The sequence below is a fragment of the Zeus faber genome (assembly GCF_960531495.2).
Source record: "Zeus faber genome assembly, chromosome: 2".
Taxonomy (NCBI): domain Eukaryota; kingdom Metazoa; phylum Chordata; class Actinopteri; order Zeiformes; family Zeidae; genus Zeus; species Zeus faber.
This window is the reverse complement of record NC_137189.1, coordinates 46,402,157-46,424,262: the sequence shown is the minus strand read 5'-3', so window position 1 is coordinate 46,424,262 and position 22,106 is coordinate 46,402,157. Positions and strand designations below refer to the sequence as shown.

The 22,106-nt window shown below is 49.8% G+C and overlaps 1 protein-coding gene across 1 annotated transcript; it reads left to right on the top strand.

Annotated features, from left to right (window-relative positions):
• Positions 1-6,948: 6,948 nt before the first annotated feature.
• On the top strand, positions 6,949-19,024 carry lrfn2b (leucine rich repeat and fibronectin type III domain containing 2b; the record flags this gene model as incomplete). Its single annotated transcript, XM_079996728.1, has 2 exons — positions 6,949-8,339; positions 18,037-19,024. The coding sequence occupies 2 exons, from the start codon at positions 6,949-6,951 to the stop codon at positions 19,022-19,024; spliced, it is 2,379 nt and encodes a 792-aa protein (XP_079852854.1).
• Between the last annotated feature and the right edge of the window lie 3,082 nt (positions 19,025-22,106).

Here is a 22,106-nt window from a genome sequence, read left to right as displayed (position 1 = left end):
GACGCTCGGCTGTGGAGCGATACGAGCGCCCGCTCTGCTTTCCACCCGGAGGACCGGCCCCGCGGAGGTCAACGGCGAGGCGTGTCAGGGTTTACCGAGCGGACGGCGGCAGGACCGGGGGCGTGGCCGCCTCGGAATTTATTGCACTTGGTGCGAAATGTGGCCGCCGCACGTTCTGCTGCGACCGGGTTCCTTCGGTGACGAACATCAATACTGTCGTAGAGTGAGATCAGGCTGCTTTTTTTTTGTTGTTGTTTTTTTTGTTTACACACAAACGGACAAAGGGGAGTGAATGCACAGATGCGCGCGCACACACACACACACACACACACACACACACACACACACTGCGGTGTAACAAACAGCTCCTTATCGCTGCTCCTCAGGCAAACAGCTTCCTCTTCTTCTCCTCACCAGAAACGATGATATTTTTACCCCCCCCCCCTTTCCCCCATTTAATAACCCAAATTGGTGTCAATTTCTGGTGGCCTGCTCTCTGAAACGCAGACACCAGGCCTGCCGCGTCTCTGGGGCGGCGACGCCGCGACGCTCTCCGTGTCCTATATGTGTGTCGTGAATCTCCAGCGTCCCAGAGCGAGCGGATCCAGAGAGCACAGGAACCCAGAGCACATTAGTTTTTCTAACAGAGAACCAGCCAATCACAGCTCTGAAATGAGGCCATGGATGGTGTGTGCGTGTGTGCGTGCGTACGTGCGTGTGTGTGTGTGTGCGTGTGTGCATGCGTGTGTCTGCGTGTGTGCGTGTGTGTGTGTGTGCGTGCATACGTGCGTGTGTGTGTGTGTGTTGGTGTCTGTGTGTGTGTGCGTGTGTGCATGCGTGTGTGTGTTGGTGTCTGTGTGTGTGTGCGTGTGTGCATGCGTGTGTCTGCGTGTGTGCGTGTCTATGTGTGTGTGTGTGTGTGTGTGTGTGTGTGTGTGTGTGTGTGCGCGCGTGCGTGCGCGCGCGTGCGTGCGCGCGCGTGCGTGTGTGTGTGTGTGTGCGTGTGTGTGCATTCCGTTCAGGGTGTCGCTGCATTTGAAGTTTTTACCTTTTGTGGTGGTAACCATGCGCAGGACACAGGGGAGTCGTGCTTAGCGATATAAATAAATGTGGATGGATGTGCTCTCTGCACGCGATGATTGAAAGACAGCGCTCGGCTGCTCAGACTTTTTTAATTTTTTGCTAAAATTGTGTAGTGTTCCCCTATAAACAGGGGGTGGGGGCTCATTTTCCGAAATTGGATATTGGCTTCTTTTTATCAATTTGAAAAAAGTGCTTTTACTCATTCTTCTGATCTTATTTAACAACAGTTTGCAAAAGAAAACGATGACAACTGGATTAAAAAAAATGTTTTTTTATTTAATGGTCATATTAATAATATTTTTTTTCATAGTTCATAGTGTTCTCGTCTATGGCTCGCTGCCCTATATGTAATAATTAATCAGGTTCCCCACCCTGCTCTGAATGTTCAGGGGACCCCGGCTTTGAACAGGGTATCCAACGCTGCCGGAGGGAGACCAGTCCTTTGTGTTTATTTGTTTTAAAATGCCTGAAGGCGCCGTCCCTGCTACGACTGTGCGGCCAAGCGGGAAACTCTGTGCACGTCGCCGCGTGCACGTCGCCGCGTGCACGTTTCGGCGTGCGCACTGCGGCGTGCACGTTGCCCTGCTGTCCGCGGCGCTGGCATTTTCAGGAAACTCATCGCAGGCTGTTATCTTTCTCTCTGCCGTCCCTGGAGAGGCCGAACCATGAAGGTCACTCATCTGAGGCACAGTGATCTATAGTGAAGGGGGCGAGGTGAGAGCGACCCTGACTGCAGGCCAGGGAGATGGCCGGAGAGAGAGAGACACACAGACAGACAGACAGACAGACAGACAGACAGACAGACAGAACCCTGTTTATCGTTTTAATCCGACATTCCATTTGCTGCGGTGTAACTTTCAAACCGTGATCCTTATCCACCAGTGTTACCGTCTCGGCGTCGGTGCCTTGGTCCTGTTTATGATTTGACACCCCAATAAACGTGCTCCTTGAAAGGGATTTAAATGTCGAGATAATTTCTGTCCAGCAGCAGTGTTCCCATCAGTGAGAATGGCTGAAAGACCGGCTCGTTTTGTCAAGAGGCGTTCACCTCATCAGGACGCTGTTATTGCGAGCGCTGGTCTATTATCCTTCATGCGTCTAATATGGCAGCCATTACCCCATTATATCAGTCATTTGGTTTTAATTGTGCCGCTCTCCCGTGGCCGACCCGGATAGGACTGTCAGCGAGACGCCTCCCGTGTCAAAACCCGGTTGCGTGATTTTTTTCCCCACCTCAAAAGGCGCCACCTGTACCTCGTCTTTTCCCCAGGCGTAACCGCCTCTCGCCGGAATGCTCCTGTCTGTTTCGGAGAAGCGGCGAAGGCGGCGGAGGCGGTGGCGGTGGCGGTGGCGGTGGCGGTGGCGGCGGCGGCGGCGGTGGCGGCCGTGTCCTCTTGTCGAGGCCTGAAAGGGAATTCGAGAGCGAGGAGGTTAATTAGCCAGACAATAGGAAAAGCAATTTGGTGATGTCACTTCTGCTTCCAGCTAAAAATTATTAATCTCTTGAACAGAGCTTCCTGCAGACAGGGTTTCCAACCTGACAAAAAGAGAGAGGGAGGGAGGGAGAGGGGGATGAATGCAGAGGCAGACTTGCTGCCAAATGAGCTGTGGGGGTTATTAACAGGAGACGGGCCTCCTCTCTGCAAGGAGTGCCGGAGTGTTCCCTTTCTCTTAGTTAGCTGAATAAGCCGATCTTTAGCCCGAGTGGCTGTTATGAAACGGCCCCCTTGTCACTTTTGATAAATGAGATCGGTTTGGGCGGAAAAGAAAATATCACGCAAGGCACCCGAAAATGGCACCGTGGCAAAAAAAACGAAAGAAAAAAAACGCACTTTGCAAACGACGACGCTTTCACGGGGGGAGCATGTGTTTGAGGCTGTGTATGTTGGTGGGCGTGTGTGCAAGGCATTGAAGCCCAACGCCGGAGCGGTGGCCACTCGGCTAGACTGCTGCTTCAGGAAAGCTCTGACTGAATGGAAGTCAATGGAAAAAGGAAGAAAGCCCCCCTCCCCTCCCATTAGGAATACAGAGTAAATAAATTTATTCAGCAAGACTTTAGGGTCTCGATATGCTGTATAACATCTTGGTCAGTGTCTTGGTTGTGATTTTGAGGATTATTTTTCCATAAAGCAGATGATGAGGCTTAAAGTTGTTTGTTTGTTGTTTGCGTTGGGGCGTAGTCGCCTGGATTGACAGTGATGCTGGCATCCTTCCGCAGACCGTCTGGTGCTTTCAATCTCCGGACCCAAACCCCTCCTCGCCTCCGCGATTAAACTGTCTCTACCAAGATTCATCCTCGAAAGTGCAGAGGCGTTCAAGGGGGGGCGCTCGCCGGAGAACGAGCTCCATCCGCCGGTGTCTCCAAGATCCGGTGAGGTATCAGGTGCCTGATGCACCCGACACCTCCGCTCCGCCGCCGACTAGAGTTTAACACACAGACGCACGCCCCAAATCCCTGATCCGCCCGTGTGCCGAAGTCAGATTTTCCACCGGATCCCGTGTCAGGATCCTCCTCTGCCCCCTTTTTTTTTTTTTTTTTTTTTTATCGGAGCAGAATGGAGGCGTAAAACCCGATAATCGAGTGTTGCATTAGCGCAACTTGGGGGAAATTTCCCGCTCGGCTCCAAGTGGTGAGCCTCAGCCTCGTAATCGGGGGGAGATAATCGGAGCCGCGGTTGTGTCACGCTCTGCCCGCGAGGCTTCGCAGGGATTTTAACCCCAAACCACCCCCCCCCACCCCCCCCCCAATCCCCCATCGTAGCCGGCGCCTCACTCGCCTCTTTCATCTTCACAGGATCGCCAGATAAAGAGCGAACGAGACTTCCTGCGTTTATCAGCCTCGCACTCCCCCCCCCCCCCCCCCAGTAATTTAATTTTAACGATACTGAAGATAAACCAATTAAAATCTGCTAACACAGCAGAGCAAATGATATATCGTACGCGGGATTAGAGGGGAGATAATAATTACCCGACCGGGGAACCTCCCACTCTCAGCTGCGCACTAATGGGACGGATACTTGTTCAAACAACGTAAAGACAGACTGGTGTATTATTCATCAAGCCCTAAATCATGATTTCCCAGCAGCGCGTCGGGCTCCAGCTCGCGCAGTAAGGGAGAGCAGCCGATCCAACACCTGAGCACATGGTGAGCTTGTCAAACACTCTGCGTTCCGCACAGACATCCGTGCTTGGCGGGAAAGAGGAAGCCCAACGCGGGAGAACGCGGCGGCGGCAGGGGCGTGCGTCTGCATCGACCCGGTGGACCTGGCCGCGACGGGGACGCGCGGTGGGTAAGGCGGTTGGTGGCGAGGTGTTTGTGCAGTACTTTCTCCGGGTTTGCGAGAACGATGATCAAATGCAAATGAGGATAGGATCCCATTAGAACGACATGATGAGAGGACAAGTTGGAAGGTTGAGAGACGCCGTGCCGCTGAGTGGATTTGAGATCACGCGTGAACTGAGCCGCTCCGACGCAAACCGGAGCCGCTCCGTCTCCGTGCGGCGCCGGGATTAGTCTGACGTGCAGTGAGGCCGCGATCTGACGAGCGGAGACCGCTCGCAGCGTGTTCTTAAGCGTTCCCCAACCTCCTCCTTCTCGAAGGAATTAAAAAGGAATTTTTCACAATTGATCGCGAAGCCGACCACAATGAGGCCAGAGCGGCCGAAACGTGAGCTGACCCCTCTGGTCTCGGTTGCGACCGGACGGCGGTGCTGGGGCGGGGGGTGTCAGACACTGCGTCCGCAGACGGCGCCACTGGGGGGGGGGGGGGGGGTTGGGGGGGGTGTCAGACGCTGTGATGAGTGTGCACATCAAGGTCTTTGCCACTGATTACTGCCGTCCCGGGGTCGCGCCCCCCCGCCCTTCCCCCCCGCACCTCCGCAACGATCTGGTTTTCCTAACTTCCCGACCTCTGACGCCATCCATCCTCCGCGCGCTGCGTCCTTGACTCTGACCGAGTGATTTACGGGGCCTCCACCCGCTCGGCCCAAGGCGTCGGCCTCGGTGATGGAGCGATTTCTATTTGTGCCTCCCGAACCATGTGATTATATACACTCGGCAAAAGGACTTGTTTGGGCCGACACGCAATTTGTCTTACTGTTAAAATGGCTGTACATCACACGTTCCATCAAAGCGAGGCGCCGGGAAGGGGCCGCCGGCCTCGCCGCGAGCTGCAGACGCGGCTGTGAAACTCTGTAAAACTCTGAAGTGTGGAGTTGTGCGTTTTTTTGATCACAAGTATCAGAAATGTCCCGGGTGAAGGTTTTGTGTGGAGGCTCCGCCCTCCTCCTCCCCCCAGCAGCTTTTGTATTGAACTGTCCAGGTTGTTTTATTCATTTCAAGTTGATAGAAATACAAAAGGAGTTCAAGTCAGCGCAATGAAATGTGCTTCCTCAGAGAGCAATTCATTTTATATGGAAATTCATATATATATGTGTGTGTGTTTCTGTGTGTGTGTGTGTCCATCTGTTTATAACAATGCAGGGGGAACGTTGACATCGTGGAGGATGCAGGGTTCTTCTTTCTAATATATTGCTAATTCTTCACGATGGGGGTTGTGAGTCGTTTTTCACTGTATTCACTCCTCAGTTATTTTTGAATTATCTTTTTGGTGACTGAATAATTACACTGCACTTTGTACAAATGCTAAACCAACATATGCATCAGTGTCTTCACGGTATTAGTGAAGAGGAGGAGGCCTCATGTTCAGCGACAATATACCTGGAATAAAATGACGGGCTGGAGTAAATGGTCGTGGACAAGGTCCCATTTTATTTGACCGCTGAGATATGCTAATTTATTCCCATCCCATAAATATAAAGCATAACCCCCACTTGTAGGCACAGTACCCCTGGTGGCCTGTGCCCGCTGTGCACGCCTCCATAAGTGCCAGCTGTCCAGCACTCAACGCTGAGTTATTACGCCCGATCACAGAGCTGCATTATGATTACAGCGTTATCTACCTGAGTGCCATGGCCTCTGCCGAAATAGACCTGGACCACCACGTGACTTCCCCGATCCAGACCATTCAGGTGTCCTCAAGGGGTCTGTAAATGACGGGCTCCATCACAGAACAGCACCAGACAAACACAAGATGAACAGCGTGGAAAGTGTATCTTCCTTTGAATTAATCGTTTTTAGACCGTGTGCTTGGACGTCCCATGAGAACATTTACACACGGGAGCAAAAGATTTCCTCTCGCGCATATTCCTTCCCTCCCTCCCGGCCTTTCCTTGAGTTTCACCGCTTCCCTGCTCTCACCCCTCGCTTTATTCCTGCTCTCCACCTTCATCTCTGTTTTCCCTGCATTCTCCCCACCTTTCTCTCGCTCCTCCTTCTCGCTCTCTTTCCTTTCCCCGCCTCATCGATCGCCCTCCCTTCTGCCCATGAGCAAATGGGCATACCGTACGAGTCCCAAGATCTTGCCCAAAGACACAGTGACAGCGCTCAGGCAGAACCAAAGTCTCCTCAGATTAATACAGCTCAAGACAGACCCAGGGTAGAATCAGCTACACGGGCTGTGAAGACTCAATCCCGATGGCAGAAATCCAGCGGGGGATACTGACAACGGCAGTTTAGTCCTTTGTGTGTCTGCGGCATGAAACCAATACACCACATAATGGGTCAAAGCGAGCCATATTTATTGGTTATTGTCTGGAAATTCCCATCCACTTATGCAGCTGCAACCGCAGTGAGCGGGAAGGCTTTTACCCCTGAAAAATGATTTGATGCACTGGTAATATACTATTTGTTCTGGTGATTTCTTTGCGCAGAGAGAACATCGCAATTGATATTATATTAATGATTCCCACTCTCTCTTTCTCCTCTACTTCTTCTCCCGCTATCTTTTCTTCAACCAGGTTCCTATGTATGACTCTACCATGGACCACATCCTCTGTTGCCTGCTGGTCCTGGGAGCCACAGCCATGATCGCCCACGCCTGCCCAAAGTACTGCGTGTGCCAGAATCTGTCAGAATCCCTGGGGACCCTGTGTCCCGCCAAAGGCCTTCTCTTCGTGCCCCCGGACATCGACCGGAGCACAGTGGAGCTCCGGCTGGGGGGCAACTTCATCCTCCGCATCACCCAGCAGGACTTTGCCAACATGACGGACCTGGTGGACCTGACCCTGTCGAGGAACACCATCAGCTACATCCAGCCCTTTTCCTTTGGCGACCTGGAGACCCTCCGCTCGCTCCACCTAGACAACAACCGGCTGATTGAGCTGGGACCGGATGATTTGCGGGGCCTAGTCAACCTGCAGCACCTCATAGTCAACAACAACCAACTGGGTCGCATCCATGACAAGGCCTTTGAGGACCTGGCCCAATCCCTGGAGGATCTGGACCTGTCCTTCAACAACCTGATTTCCCTGCCCTGGGACTCTGTCCGCCAGATGATCAACCTACACCAGCTCAGCTTGGACCACAACCTGCTGGACTTCATCCCGGAGGGTACCTTCATTGACCTTGAGAGACTGGCAAGGCTAGACCTCACCTCCAACCGACTGAGAAAGCTACCTCCGGACCCCATCTTTGCCCGCGCCCAGGACTCCCTGATCCTGACCACGCCCTACGCCCCCCAGCTTTCCCTCAGCTTGGGCGGGAACCCACTGCACTGCAACTGCGAGATGCTGTGGCTGAGAAGATTGGAGAGGGATGACGACCTGGAGACCTGTGCCTCCCCTCCTGCCCTCAAAGGCCGTTACTTCTGGTACATCAAGGAGGAGGAGTTTGTCTGCCAGCCGCCCCTCATCACCCAGCACACCCACAGGATGCTGGTGCTGGAGGGGCAGACTGCCAGCCTGAGGTGCGAGGCCACTGGCGACCCCGTCCCGACCATCCACTGGATCTCCCCTGATGACCGACTGCTAGGCAACTCTTCTCGCACGGCGGTGTACAGCAATGGCACCCTGAGCATCACCATCACCACGTCCAAGGACTACGGCACCTTCACCTGCATCGCTGCCAACGTGGCCGGGGAGTCCACAGCCTCTGTGGAGGTCTCCATCATCCAGCTCCCTCACCTCAGCAATGGCACAGGGCAGCCACCGCAGCCCAAGTCCCGGCTCTCCGACATCACAGGCACCACCAGGATCAGCAAGGGGGTTCCCAAGAGCCAACCGGAGAAGGTGGTCTCTGTCTCTGAGGTGACGGCCGTGTCCGCACTGGTCACGTGGACCGTCAGTAAAACTGCACCCAAGGTGAAGATGTACCAGCTCCAATACAACTGCTCTGATGATGAAGTCCTGATCTACAGGTAAGAAGTGTCGGTGACATGTGGCTCATAGGTTTCTGAAGGTACTTTTTCAAGCCTGGAGTTTGGCTTTATACACGCTGGGATCTCGTCAGTTGTTAGAGACTGATCATCCAAATGTCATCCTGGGTGAGGCTGAGATGGTGCTATAAAGTTGTGTAATATTTCTGCATTTGCTTATCTTTTTCGCCTTTAGCCAGAAATCTAAGTGAGTTTATCAGCGAATGACTGTTGGCTGTAAAGCTAGAAAACAGCAACTATGAAAGACAGTTTTGGCTTCCCAGATATTTTCATATTTTATTATCTTACCCTCATGCCACAATATATTAACATTTATTTAGAATATCAAACGAACAAAAGGAGTGTGTTTTGAGGGATGAGGTAAATTAGTAGCCGCTTGGGGCTTGTACACTCATAACCAATTTCCCAACAGTTCACAGACCTCCACCTTTCTGGTGGTCGGTTGATTTGCTTGGAGGCAGAGTTCAACTTCCTCCAGAACATTTACTCACTGTGTCATAGTAAACACACAGGGGATAGGTTTACTGACAATGTTTGCCAGTGGGTCTTTTTTTTTTCCTGTGTTTGCAGTGTACAACCCCCTTCTCGCTTCCCAGCTTTTTTAAAATTCCACCTCAATTCCATATGCACAAATGTTAATATTTTTGAATCATGGCAGTTCTGTGCAATCTTGGGCTAAACTTCAGAAGAAAAATACAGGAGCAATAGACTTTTTTGCTTTTACCTATCATTATGCAGCTAATGTTGATTGCACAGTGTAATTGCTGTAGAATAACGACACCATCCGCGTTTATATTGGTTCCCTATAAGCCTCCATATCACTGTGCATTGGGACTGTCTGGACCGGGTACAAACTCCTGGGAAAATGATGGATTTACGGCAGTGTGTCACAGGAAGTGCCTCAAACAATGCGCAACCATTAGTGGAAATGTCGGACGGAGGAGCAATGTACTCCAGGTAGATTATAAACCCTTCAATATAAATACCACTCGTTGAAATGGGTTGAGAAATGTAAAGGTTATAGTGTTTTTTTTCCAGAAAAACTGCAGCCCCCCCGTTTACTTGTAGTTGTTTACAGGCCAGTCTTGCCGGCTCTAATATGGCAGCGACGTTGACGTCACATCTATGATGGTGCAACCGAAAGAAATTAAATGAAACTAAAATTGTTATTTAATTATTTACCAACCTTAATTAACTGACCTCTTCAGTGAACATGCTTGTCTTCTCTCTTATTTCCAAAGTCGTGTTGATCATTGACATGGACGCTCTGAGGAAAAGCGATCCAGTTGTCTTTGCAACAGCGGTGCAAAAGTTGTCTATTGCAGCTTTAAACATTTAGTAGTGGCTGTTTACAGAACCGTCCGTTCAGAGTCCAGGAGACAGAGCTCCCTGTGGATGCTGTGTTGTAAACACAGTTTTCCATGGTATTACACAATCAGGTGGGTGAAGCCAAGGGATCCATCTATCATCTGACGCCTCCACCCGAATATTATTTCTCAATAGCGGCAACGGGCTTCCATTTCCCTGCATCCTTCTCATCAGCGGACCTCTCCTTCACCAAGGAGCCTGTTGTCTTGCGCTATTATGTTCAGTAGCTGAGAACCGAGGGAATTTCCGAACGCGGTGGGCCGCGGTTCTGTCAGTTCAGCGCCATGTTATTGTGCTGTAACTGCATGAGACCAGGCTCCGGCTCTTCCAACACAGGCCCAAGGATGAAGGTGGAACCAGACAGAATACAAACCACGAGGCCATTACTTAATGGCATGTAAAGCAGATACTTTGAATAATACACACGTTTGCATAATCAGAGCTGTTTTTTATTGAGGAGGTTAACCTCCTTTGGGTTCCTGCTCTGCCTCATTTTTCATTTATTTTTCTGTACTAATGGACATTTTAAGAATATTTCAGTGGTTATTCATTTGGACACTTTCACACCTCCTGTAATTATTCTAATTATACATGACAGTTGCGAAGAGCAATTCAATTAATTCCATGTAATGTCATAAGTATTTTCCCACTCAGTTAATGTCCATGCTTTATTTCTCTTTCCAAACAAAATATAGCAAAGACTTTTAAATTGAAACATTGAAACAACATGGAGTTCTTAATTCCCCAGCGTTCACAGCTATAATGAAAATATATCAAGGCAGTTAATAGATATTGTGACAGAAGGTGACTTTACTGCCTTATCTGTAGCTGTCCCTGTCGTTGCATAGCAGAGGAATTGATCATTGATCACAATTTGGGGCTTTGCCAGCTCCGCCCGCCACCCGAGTGACGTTGTCAGGGCCCCCCGACACAGAGACACAGGCAGAGATGTTGCAAACACCAGTTTATTGTAGAGAGTGGACAGATGGAACAAGCCAGGAGCAGATGGACACATGTCATGACAGAGGCTTTCCCCGTGTGTTTGTGTGCGTGTGTGTGTGTGTGTGTGTGTGTGTGTGTGTGTGTGTGTGTGTGTGTGTGTGTGTGTGTGTGTGTGTGTGTGTGTGTGTGTGTGTGTGTGTTTTAACATTTAACTGATTTAACTGTTGCTCGTTGATTGCTCTAATGAGCAACAGACGTACAGCAACCTCTGGTCCCGGGCCCAATTTCCTAGACCCAACACCAAACCCATCAGTCGACTGAGATTCTCCAAGTCGACCAGTGGTTTTTGTTTTGTTTTTTTTGGGGGGGGTGCATTACAGTAACAGGATAAAACAGCTAGAGGATTACAAAATGCACAGGTATAACATTTCAATGAGGAATTATAAACAAGGGGCATCATAAATATATTTCTATACGTGTGAATCGCCCAGACACGGACCCTGACACGACTCTATCTCTGCCCTGATGGCCGATCGCCGAGACCCTTTCCTCCAAAAATAAAATCCTATAAACAGTGTGGGGGCGGGGCACGGAGGAACAGGGCTCGACTCGTAGAGACTTCAAATAAACTAAAAACAGACTGTTGTAGTCAGTACCGTCGGAGAGGGAGACAGGCGTGCAAAATGCCCCCCAATCGCTCCGCACCTCGCCTCATGAAGGCGCTCTAGTCGGCCGCCTGTCCAGCCTATAGGAAGAGCTTCCCCCAACCCCCCACCACCGCCCCCACCAACGAACAGTCAAATATTCGCAATGAACAGAAAAATCTGATTAGACTGACAAACTTCTGAGTCGGGTACAGCCCTACTTATAGGGAGCCAAAACGCTAAACGCTGATGGTGTCATTATTGTAAAGCCGTTACACTGTGCAATCACCATTAACTTCATAATGATAAGTTAAAGCAAAAAAGTTTTCTATTGCTCCTTTAATTAAGGCTTAAGGCATTGTTCTCGGTTTTGATCCGGTAGCTGCAAAAAGCATAGTTAACTGTGAGTAAGTGCATGGTTAACTGCTAATAAATGCTATTATAAACACTTGTATAGTCTTAACCCAATAATAATGTCAATATGCATCTTGGAGGACCTCGTAGACTACTAACTAACGCTTATTACGAGCACCTTAATATGAAGCGTTACCTAATGTTCCTCATAAAATAATCAATTTATATGCCTGGGGTCGGACGTGACCCCAATTGGTTTTCTTGAGGGTTACAACCAGTACCTTTCACATTACAAATCCATTCATCTCAAAAGCATTCATGATAAAAAAAAAACAACCTCTTTTTTGGGACTTGTAAAACACGCCAAGTAAGGTGTTGATTACAGTCTAACGAAAATAACTACGTTTTTATGGAGTTTGAACAAGCACCAACATGAATATTTCAACAACGACGACACCATTTGGATAACCTTGGATGACCTTTGGCCTGAACGCTCAGCCGCCACCCTGCTTTGCCACATTCTTGACGTGTGCGGAAAACGACTCAATTTCTCAACTGCGAGAAGTATCCTGTTTATTGTAGCCACACCCACATTAGCCATAGCCACACTAGCTCTACCCCTATTAGCCACACCCCTATTAGCCATAGCCACATTAGCCCTACCCCTATGAGCCACACCCCTATTAGCCATAGCAACATTAGCCCTACCTCTAATAACCACACCACTATTAGCCATAGCCACATTAGCCCTACCCCTATTAGCCGCACCCCTATTAGCCATAGCTACATTAACTCTACCCCTAATAGCCACACCACTATTAGCCATAGCCACATCAGCCATACCTACATTGGCCGTAGCCACATCAACCATACTGAAAAGAGTAAATAGTATAGGAGTCCATGGAGCAGGGCAAAGGGATCCTACGTGGCCATTTTAAATGGAAGTTATGTGTCAGCCGCAGACCTTTAGCAATATTTCAGCTGGATTGAGCTGAGGCCTTCGGGCGACGCTCAGACCGGATAATGACTTAAGTGTCGCGTGTTACGTGATTTAACAGGGGACGCGCTTCGAGAATGCGAGGCGGCCGCTTCCCGAGGCCACTGCTGGGGGCCGCTGAAAGGCGTGTTGGACTCGGGACGCGCGGATTGAGAAACATGTTCTATCGATTACGGCCCCGAGGGGGGGGGGGGGCCTGCGCCCGGGAAGTCCATCGCTCAGAAATGTTACAGGATTATTTCGTAGATAATGTCGCAGTAGGTTAGCGAGCGGATCACCAAAGAGATACCTAATACGTTTTTTACGGCGTGAAATCGTAATTTCTCATTTGAAAGTGCCATCAACCTTGGGGGTGGGAGTCGCTCTTTGGAGACATTTGTAACGCAGTGGACGGTATAATGGAGCTTTCGCCGCACGCCGCAAGGTCAACAGGACCTTCAGTTCGGCTCCGGGTTCATTCCGCTCCGCGCGCTGTAATTTACCGTCCGCTCCCGGGTAATTTGTGTCCTCCAAATTAGAAGGGCCGGCCCCCACTTCCGCTCCCTCCCGGCTCCCGGACGGACAGCCCGCCCTTTGTGATCCGGCGGGAACGTCAGTGTCCCAGGCCGGAGCGCGTGCTCTTCGTGTGTCTGCACGGTGTCAGCGTTAACGTTTTCAAGGTTTACGGCAGCGGTCTGGGGCTTTTAGCCGCGGAGGAGCCCCCGCTTTGGCGTTTCGGGCAAAAAAAACTCCAGTCGTCCGTCGGAAGCGGAAGCTCCGGCCGTACCCCTCGGTCCGGACGGAGGTGTCGGCGCCGGTGCCATCCCCTCCCCCCGCCCCCCCCGGGTGTGGTCGTGTCTGTTTTTTTGCAGCGCGAGGAGCCTTTCAGACGGCGGCGTCCCTCCGTTGCACGCCATAATTCTCTCTAACGAGAGGGAGTTGTGGAAGTGACGGAGGCCCCTGGCGGAGGTCCTTACACCACCTCACGATTAGATCGTCTGAGCGTGGTGTGTGTGTGTGTGTGTGTGTGTGTGTGTGTGTGTGTGTGTGTGTGTGTGTGTGTGTGTGTGTGTGCATGTGTGTGTGTGTGTGTGTGTGTGTGTGTGTGTGTGTATGTGTGTGTGGGCGATCCAGCCCGAGGTAGCGCCGTCACCCCTCCCGCTCGCCTCCCGCTAATGCACTCATCCATTACCGTCGCAGTTAAGAGTAAGGGGGGGGGGGGGGATGTGTTACCACGTCCAGGCGAAGGCTCGAGGGCGGAGACGCAGATGGAGAAAAGCGTCACAACCCATTTAATCCCCTCTCCTGCGACGGCGCCGCAGCGGGAGAAGGGGGGGCCGTTTGGGAATGAGCTTACGTGAGTGTATTCAGACGTCCTGGGCGGTGCTGCCGATGTCCGGGCCGGATCGGCGGGGACCTCTCACCGCGACCTTGTCCGTGGCTGTCGAGAGGAAAGGCCTCGGGGGCGGGGGGGAATCAGCCTGGGGGGGGGGGGGGGGGGTCAGCCAGGGGACTGAGTGACGGTCTGCAAACCGACAAGTCTCGGGGAGTTGGCGGCGGGGAAATAAAGTTTCAAGTTTAATGGCTGCTGACAGCCCCAACGCAGCCGGAAGGGAAGGCTCCGTGGTCCTGTCGGGGCCTTTGTTGCGACCGGGACAAGATGTTGAATATTAACCAACAAATAACTGACAAATCTCTTAAGCTTAAAGAAGCCTGAGCTGTGACCTGTCTTCCCCCGACGCAAGCTGCTCTCTCTCTCTCTCTCTCTCTCTCTCTCTCTCTCTCTCTCTCTCTCTCTCTCTCTCTCTCTCTCTCCTCCTCTCACTCTTTTGCTCTCGCGCGTTCTCTCTTATATCCCTCCCTTTCTTCTCTTTGTCTCGCTGTTTTCCCGCCCACCGCCGTGTCTCTACGTCTGTTTTTCTGCCCTCTCGCTCTCCCTCTCTCACTCTCTCTCTCGCTCTCCCTCTCTCGCTCTCTCTCTCTCTCTCTCTGCCCTCACGTTCTTCCTCTATCGTTCTGATTAATGTTACGGCCTCACACAATCTCTGGAAAGCCAAGAAAGGCTCTTTTCAAATTGCCTCTGAGCAGCCTGAAGGGGCGGCATAGGGAAGGGATAAAAAATAAATAAATAAATACAGAAAGGAAAGCCTCCGGTTATCTCCCTGTTGATAAGCATGGGCATGCGTTTCCCCTTGGCTTCAATTTTAATCCTCCTATTTGAGTTTAAATGAATTAAACAGTCGCAGAGAACCCGGAATCAATTAGGCACGGACACAAGCGAGGACGGTGCCCGGAAAAGGCGCCGGGCTCCAGGATTCCTCCTCTCCGTCCCACGCGGCCCATTAGAACGTGTGCGAGGCGGCGGTGCAACTTTGCTTACGTTAGGGCAGATGCGCTTCGACTCGTGATCATTATTTTAAGAAGAAATAAATCCTCTCCCAGCCCTTGGCTTGCGAAATAACGTTTTTCAGGGTGGGTTGGCGTGACAGCCTGGATCTGCTCACCATATGTACCAATGACCCCAAGAGCCTGGTATGTTTGACTTTCAGCCCCGGTTCAAGCCGCTGCTGAAATCAGTTCATTGCTGATTTGCACCAGCAAGTGCCAGAAAAACATGAAAAAATAAAAAATAAAATAAAAATAAAAATAATAATATTAATAATAATATTAACAATAATAATAATAATAATAATAATAATAATAATAAATATAGCTGCAGGCAGCAATCCACGGGGTCGATTTTTTTTGTCTCTTCATTTGAAGAACTCTGTTCAATAGATTTATCGCCTGTTATGTAATATAGATAACATTTATTGGGCATTAACATTCATTTGCAATTTGACTTATTATGGAAGGATGTGTCACTGCTCAACACCTTCTCCCTTTTCATTTTAAGCCCGCTGCATTTAGCTGTGGGAAGCTGCGTGTACATGAAGTTTCTTGAAAACAACCGTCTGAACAACTTGTCATTGTTATAACTCACCGTGTTGTCTGTGGAAATAGAGCTGCAGCCACAGTGACGGGAAACCCGAAAAGCGTTGATGTCTTTCTGTTAGTAACGACAATTTTCCCAGGTACTAGTTTTCCGACGCGCTCCGAGTACATAAAACGCATCACGGACTCGCACAGTGAGGGTGGACCCGACCGGACGTGGCGACAACTTTCTGTGGATCCATGTTTGTTTTTTTTCAAATCCCAGTTTTCAGATGGGTCACGATTCCATGAAAGCGCAAAAACAGTTGACCTAGTTTGTGACCTCTAACCACTTCACAGCGACTTCATAGCACGCGATTGGCTCATTTGTTTGACCAATCGGCGTGGACTTACGTTACTGAAGGTTGTGTTGGTTAGTCCTTGGTCCTCATGTACGGCATTTTAAGAACTACATATAACCCAGCATAGTTATATGTAGTTCTGTAGTGTATGTACATTAAAATAACTTCATATTCGGACGATGGTGTGTCAGAACTGCCCCGAATCGTACAGTTCGTATTCATCGTGTTTGCGGCTGCGAAAAGGGGAGAGCGTCGAGCCAGCGGAGCTGCTGCATCTGTGCACGCCGCCATCTTGTTGAGTTCCCGATTGTCTATGACCAATCAGTAGGCTGCAGTGCGATCATGTGACCTGTGCGGGCCGCCATCTTGTGCATGGGAGCGCGAATTTCACCGTTGCGGAGATGATAAATTACATAGTTTTTAATACACTTATTCCACAAAAATGTACCGATCTAGATCAAACTGGGACCAAGGCATGCCGGAACTGCCCGAATACAAACCTTATTCATCGTGAGAGCCCCTCCCAGAGCCACACGCTGCACATATATAACAAATTTGACGATGTCACAAAGCGCCCCGCCCCACCACCCTAGTCGGCTCCACCCCCCCAACCCACCCCACTCCGCCAACCCAGGTCCCTTAGTCTGGCAACTCCCTTATGTCGGCTCCACTTCAGAGAATTTTTTGTTTTTCCACTAATTACTGCTCCAAATGTAGATTGATGTGGATCAAACTTGAACCACAAAATGTCTGGACTGCCCCGAATACAATGGCGCTTCATTCGTGTCCTTGGGTTCAGCGGTTGCTGTAGGGGCTGGACCCCTAATAATAACCTTTATCTGTATAGCACCTTTCACGCACGACATGTAACTCAAAGTGCCTTACATTAAAATAAGTCATCAGATAGTGACAATAAAGTTAGGCAAAATGCATTTACAAAGTAGAATAATAAAATAATGAAAAGAATGAAATACATTTCAAACAGTGTAAGAATAAATGTCACTCCGCGAATGATTTTCTTATTTCAATGGAGTCTTGGATTTTACTCTCATGACACCCAAAATGCATATCTTTTCTTCCCTGCATTGTCTTCCTCCCTAATTAGTTTCTTCCTCATCCACTTCCTACAATCCACACGTAAACATTCACCATGACCTTCTCACAAAACCAGATCCCGTCTCTTACCTCAAAACTTTTTAAAACTCCTCTCCTTTTTTGGACTCCAAACTTTTTTAAACGCTAAAATAATAAAATTCTAATTTAAAAACAACGAAGAAGACGAACTGAACGCTCAAAAAATGCTCAAGAATTCCGGCGGCAGCCTTTAACCCTTGAACTTGAGTCGGCGGACTTTCACGTTCCCCTTTCGACGCCAAAACACCCCCAGTGTTCACGTGGAGGAAGTCACTGTTCACCACTTTTCACGGATGATCTGCAATCGGTCCAAAATTGTGAGTTCTGAGGCCGCGTTCAGCTTTCTTCTCCAGCCTCTTTCAGACTGACGCTGCTCAGGTACAGGTTTCTCTTTCGTGAATTTCTCCCTTTGCTCGTACCGCGGTGCCTACTTCACCGCTCGCCGAGGTTCCGTGCGAAGCCCAGTACGCCTCGCTCCTCAAGGCTTTCTGGGACGTCTTTGGGTTCCCGGTTATTTTGTTTACCGCCGCTCCGCAGCTCTGATACCAAATGCGCGCTCTGTTCAGAGCAGCAAGACAGATGGCTCTGAGAGATAAAGCCAATTACTGCTAGCTGGCGGTTAGCGCGGGGACCACAGACAGACTTAGCTGCAGACAGGCCCTCTCAGGTAATGCAAATGGAAAACCTCTCTGCGCTTAAATCGAGGGGAGAAAAAAAAAAAAAACACGTTGAGTATAGCTTTCCTAATACCACAGAGGTTAGTTAAGTCAGTGTTTGAAAAAACAATTTTAATGGAAAAATATTGAAAATGATATGTTTGATGTGTTTCTGATCCGCTCTTCCCATTCAAGAGTTCCGCTGTAACACACTGCTAATGTTATTCCAGCCTCCGCCGTCATTAACGGAGACCCCACAAGCCACGAGCGAGCTCATCATCTTCACACCCCAACCTGACAGTCTCAATCCTTTCCCTTGTCTCCGTTCAGGATGATCCCGGTCTCCAGCAAGGCCTTCCTGGTGACTAACCTGGTGTCTGGCACCCGCTACGATCTGTGCGTGTTGGCGGCCTGGGACGACTCGGCCACCACCCTGACCGCCACCAACGTGGTGGGATGCACCCAGTTCTTCACCCAGGACGACTACCCTCAGTGCCAGTCTCTGCCCAGCCAGCTCTTGGGCGGCACCATGATCCTGGTGGTGGGGGGCGTCATCGTGGCCACCCTGCTGGTCTTCATCGTCATCCTCATGGTGCGCTACAAGTCCGGCGATGGCGAGCCTCCGGCGGGGAAGCTGATCTGCGTCAGCGAAACCCACTCCCAGACCAACGGAGGCCGGCTGGGGCAGAACGGAGTGCTCCTGCCCCAGACGCAGCCCCAGGCCCCGGCGCAATCCAAAGCCAAGTCTAAAGTGACGCTGCAGGATGAGGTGGTGGAGTTCAAGTGCGGCTCCCTCCAAAGCAGCCTCACCTCCTCCTCCTCGTCTTCGGGCTCGCTGGCGCGTTTCAGCCCCAACAGCACCCTGGCCAGCATCTGGAGGTCGGCCCCTGCCAAGCCCCGCGGCCCCAACCTGGACCACCTGTTGGGGGCCTTCACCTCGCTGGAGCTGCGGGGGGCGCAAGGCCGGGAGTCCGCGGCGTCCGGGAGCGCGGCAGGGGCTTCTGTGGCGAGGCCCCCCACGGACAAGGAGCCGCTGCTGGGCCGGACGCTGGACTCTCGGCTCAGCAGGCTGCTCATGCTGCCCCTGGACTCCAAGCCCAAGAGGAGTCAGTCCTTCGACATGGGGGACGTGGCGGGCGCCACTGGGGCTGGGGGGGGCGCCCAGACCTCCAACTACCCCCGCAGGCTCAGTAGCATCTGGACTAAGAGGAGCATGTCGGTGAACGGCATGCTGCTGCAGTGCGACGAGGAGGGGGACACGGTGGGGAGCAAGGGGACTATAGATAGCGCCGACTGGGTGATGGAGAGTACTGTCTAGGAGACGGACAGGGACGACGGGAGGGCACAACCACCCCCACCCCCGCCCCCACCGCGCTGGTCAAAGAGCCTTGTCTTTCCCCCGCCCTGTCCCGCACGTCCGTCCCACGCTGCGACCGGGTGAGGCAGCGCTGTAGCAGCGCACGAAAGGGGACGGCTGAGGCGGAGGAGACGAGGAGGAACCAGAGATACAGCCAAACACAAACTGCAGGAGCAATATGTCGGGATTGCTTTGCCTCAGAATTTTGCGCTGAAGTGCAACGAGGCCGTCTATAAAGACCCGTTGGGGGTGGGGGGAAAAAAAAGACAGTGTCACGATGCACATGCGTTCTCCTGGACTACGGTTATATCGTGTAAATTCACTGTATTGCAAATAAAGTGTTCTTTTTTTTTTTTTTTTTTTTGCCGGACAAACACATTCACCCATCCTGCACAAGAGCAGGGTGACCGCGTCTTTTTAAAAAGTCAAAAATATGAATCATTCCTTATTTCAGACGACACGTTCTCCTGGACTACGATTATATTGTGTAAATTCACTATAAGTATTGCAAATAAAGTGTTCTATTTTTTTTTTTTTGTTGTTGTTGGACAAACACATTCACCCGTGTCGGTCACCCACTCTGCACATGAGCAGCGTGACCGCGTCTTTTAAAAAGTCTAAAATATGAAGAATTCCTTATTTCATACGATGCAGAACGCACAGAACCAGATCAACCTTATCTGACTTAACGGTGCAGTATACTTAGATGTGTTGCTATGAATCATAAAGATGTAAGAAAAAAAAAAGTATTGACAAAAAGTGTATGTGAATATATTTACTTTCTATACAGAGTATATATATATTTGAGGGCTTTCTGAGTGGTTCTATGTCCTGTCCATTTAAGATTTCATGTGATTACATAGATGATTAAATAAATCAGCTCCTAAGCCATGTATGTGAACAGTCAGTAAGACGTTTTCATGCCAAATATTGAAACAGAAACTACTGCAACGGGAAAATGTTTCAAGACAACTGGGTGTTGTATTTTCCCTGCATACATCCATTTTGGGACGCTCCTTTGTGTTTGGAGTTTGATATTTCTAAATATTCCAGGATGCGTTTTTTTGAAAGCCGTGTTATTCTCGCACACCCTCCTATGAAAGGTACAGGGATTTATTTGGAGTTTTTGGTTTATTGATTCGGTTTTATTATTATTTTGCACAATTTATTTTCGGTTTTGCCCTCGTTTTCGGTTCGAAAGGTCAATTTCCATTTTCACGCCTCCGGCAGCATTTTAGCCCTCTGACTCTGTCAACACCAAAATTGGGAACGCATTGGTTTGAAAAGAAAAAAAACGACTCCAAATCTGACAGGTGGTGCGTTGAATAGTACACAGAATTTACGTTCAACAACGTTAAGGTTGTTTTGGGGTTTTTTTGTTAGTTTTTTTGTGATGGGGGGGGGGGAGTGCATGTTTTTGGTTCAATTTCAGCTCCAATCTAAAGCCCACAAGATGGGACCAGACTCCCGACGACCCCTCCGATGAACTGTATCCTGTCTCTGTATATTTGGCTTTTTTTTTGTTTTTGTTTTTCTACGGTACTCCGGACGGAATGTGGCGGCCTGGGGAAGGGAGCGGGCGCGTCGCCATGGAGCAGCGGTGTACATTTCTTACTCGGAGTTGTAAAGGAAAAAAAAAGAAAACACAAAAGAAAAGAAATCATGTTTGTGGGGTCAAAACTGTTGTTTTTGCTACTAAAATATAAAACTAAAAACAGAACTGAAACAACGGCGAGGTGTCCGCGTGTTCTCTTGTTACGGCGAAGAACGCTGTCGTTGTGTGTTGCGTAGCCGGTGGAGTCATTTAAAGTGGTAATCCGTCGGATCGTACGTGTTGGGTGGACTTCACTAGAAGCCCCTAGAATCCCTTTATAAAGAAAATGCAAAAATTGCACATTTTAGCCCCGTCTTCACTCTACGATGATGTCACATTCTGTTGTTGTGGTTTTTCTAGTGTGGTGGTGGCGGAGATGAGTTTTCATCTTGCCGAGAAAGGCGGACCCCACCACCAACACTCGAAATAGCATATAGACAAGCACGTGCAGCGGGTGGCTGTTTCTTATAAAGTGCCAGCCAAATAAAGTATCAAATATGGATTTTTTTTTCAACAAAATAAGAACAAAATAATCGTATGGATTACCACTTTAATTCAGTTAATAAAAAAACTTTGTTTATTCATCCCCAAGGTGGCATTCATTGCTGGAGCATGCAATGAAACCACCAACGCAGAGAATGTCTGAGTTAGAGTTGACATGTTTTTTTGTCTTGTTTTGTTTTTGGGGTTTTTTTTTTTGTATTGTTTGTTGCATTGCCCCGCTTGACATGCCTGTTCTCCCTCACGTTGCCGCTTAGCAGGATCATTTGTCACGCCGGCTCCTCCTCGGGTCGTGAGATGCAATTGCGCTCTCTACGTTGTTTAACTGCAGTTTGTCAGACGAATTGTGCCGGTGCCCGTAATGATCTTTCTGCCGCTTTCTCTGATAACTATCCCCGACTCTGGAAGCTGCTTGTTAAAAATCCCTTTTGACCTTCAGGTTTCCAGCAGAACTCTAGATGCCTGCTCCAGTAGACCGAATCTAATCTTCCTTATTTGTAATTGAAAAACTGATCACTTCCTGCGCAGCAGTTATTATGAGAGTATACTGAGGAGTGTACTATCCAGTACACAGACACTCAAAATGTGCACTTCCAATGGCTGTTATGTCGCTTTCATTGGAGTTTTCTAAGGTCCAATTCCAATCCTGCCGGAGATTTCATGTGAATTTTCCACCGAAACACGTTCAGCAGCTTCAGTCAGAAATCCCAGAATACACCAGGCCTGAGTGAGCTGTGCCAGGGGCAAAAACTCCATGTGAATGGAACAAAAATAAAGCCAGGCCCCGGTGCCGCGACCGAATTCACATACGAGAGGCTACGCGTCAGTACGATATTTCCATCCTACCTTAGTGTGCGAGTCAGCAGAAGCCGCTCCGCTCCCTGTCAGAAACCCGGCTCGGGCTGGTGACGACAAAACGCATTGTGGGAGTGTGCGGCGTTCACATAC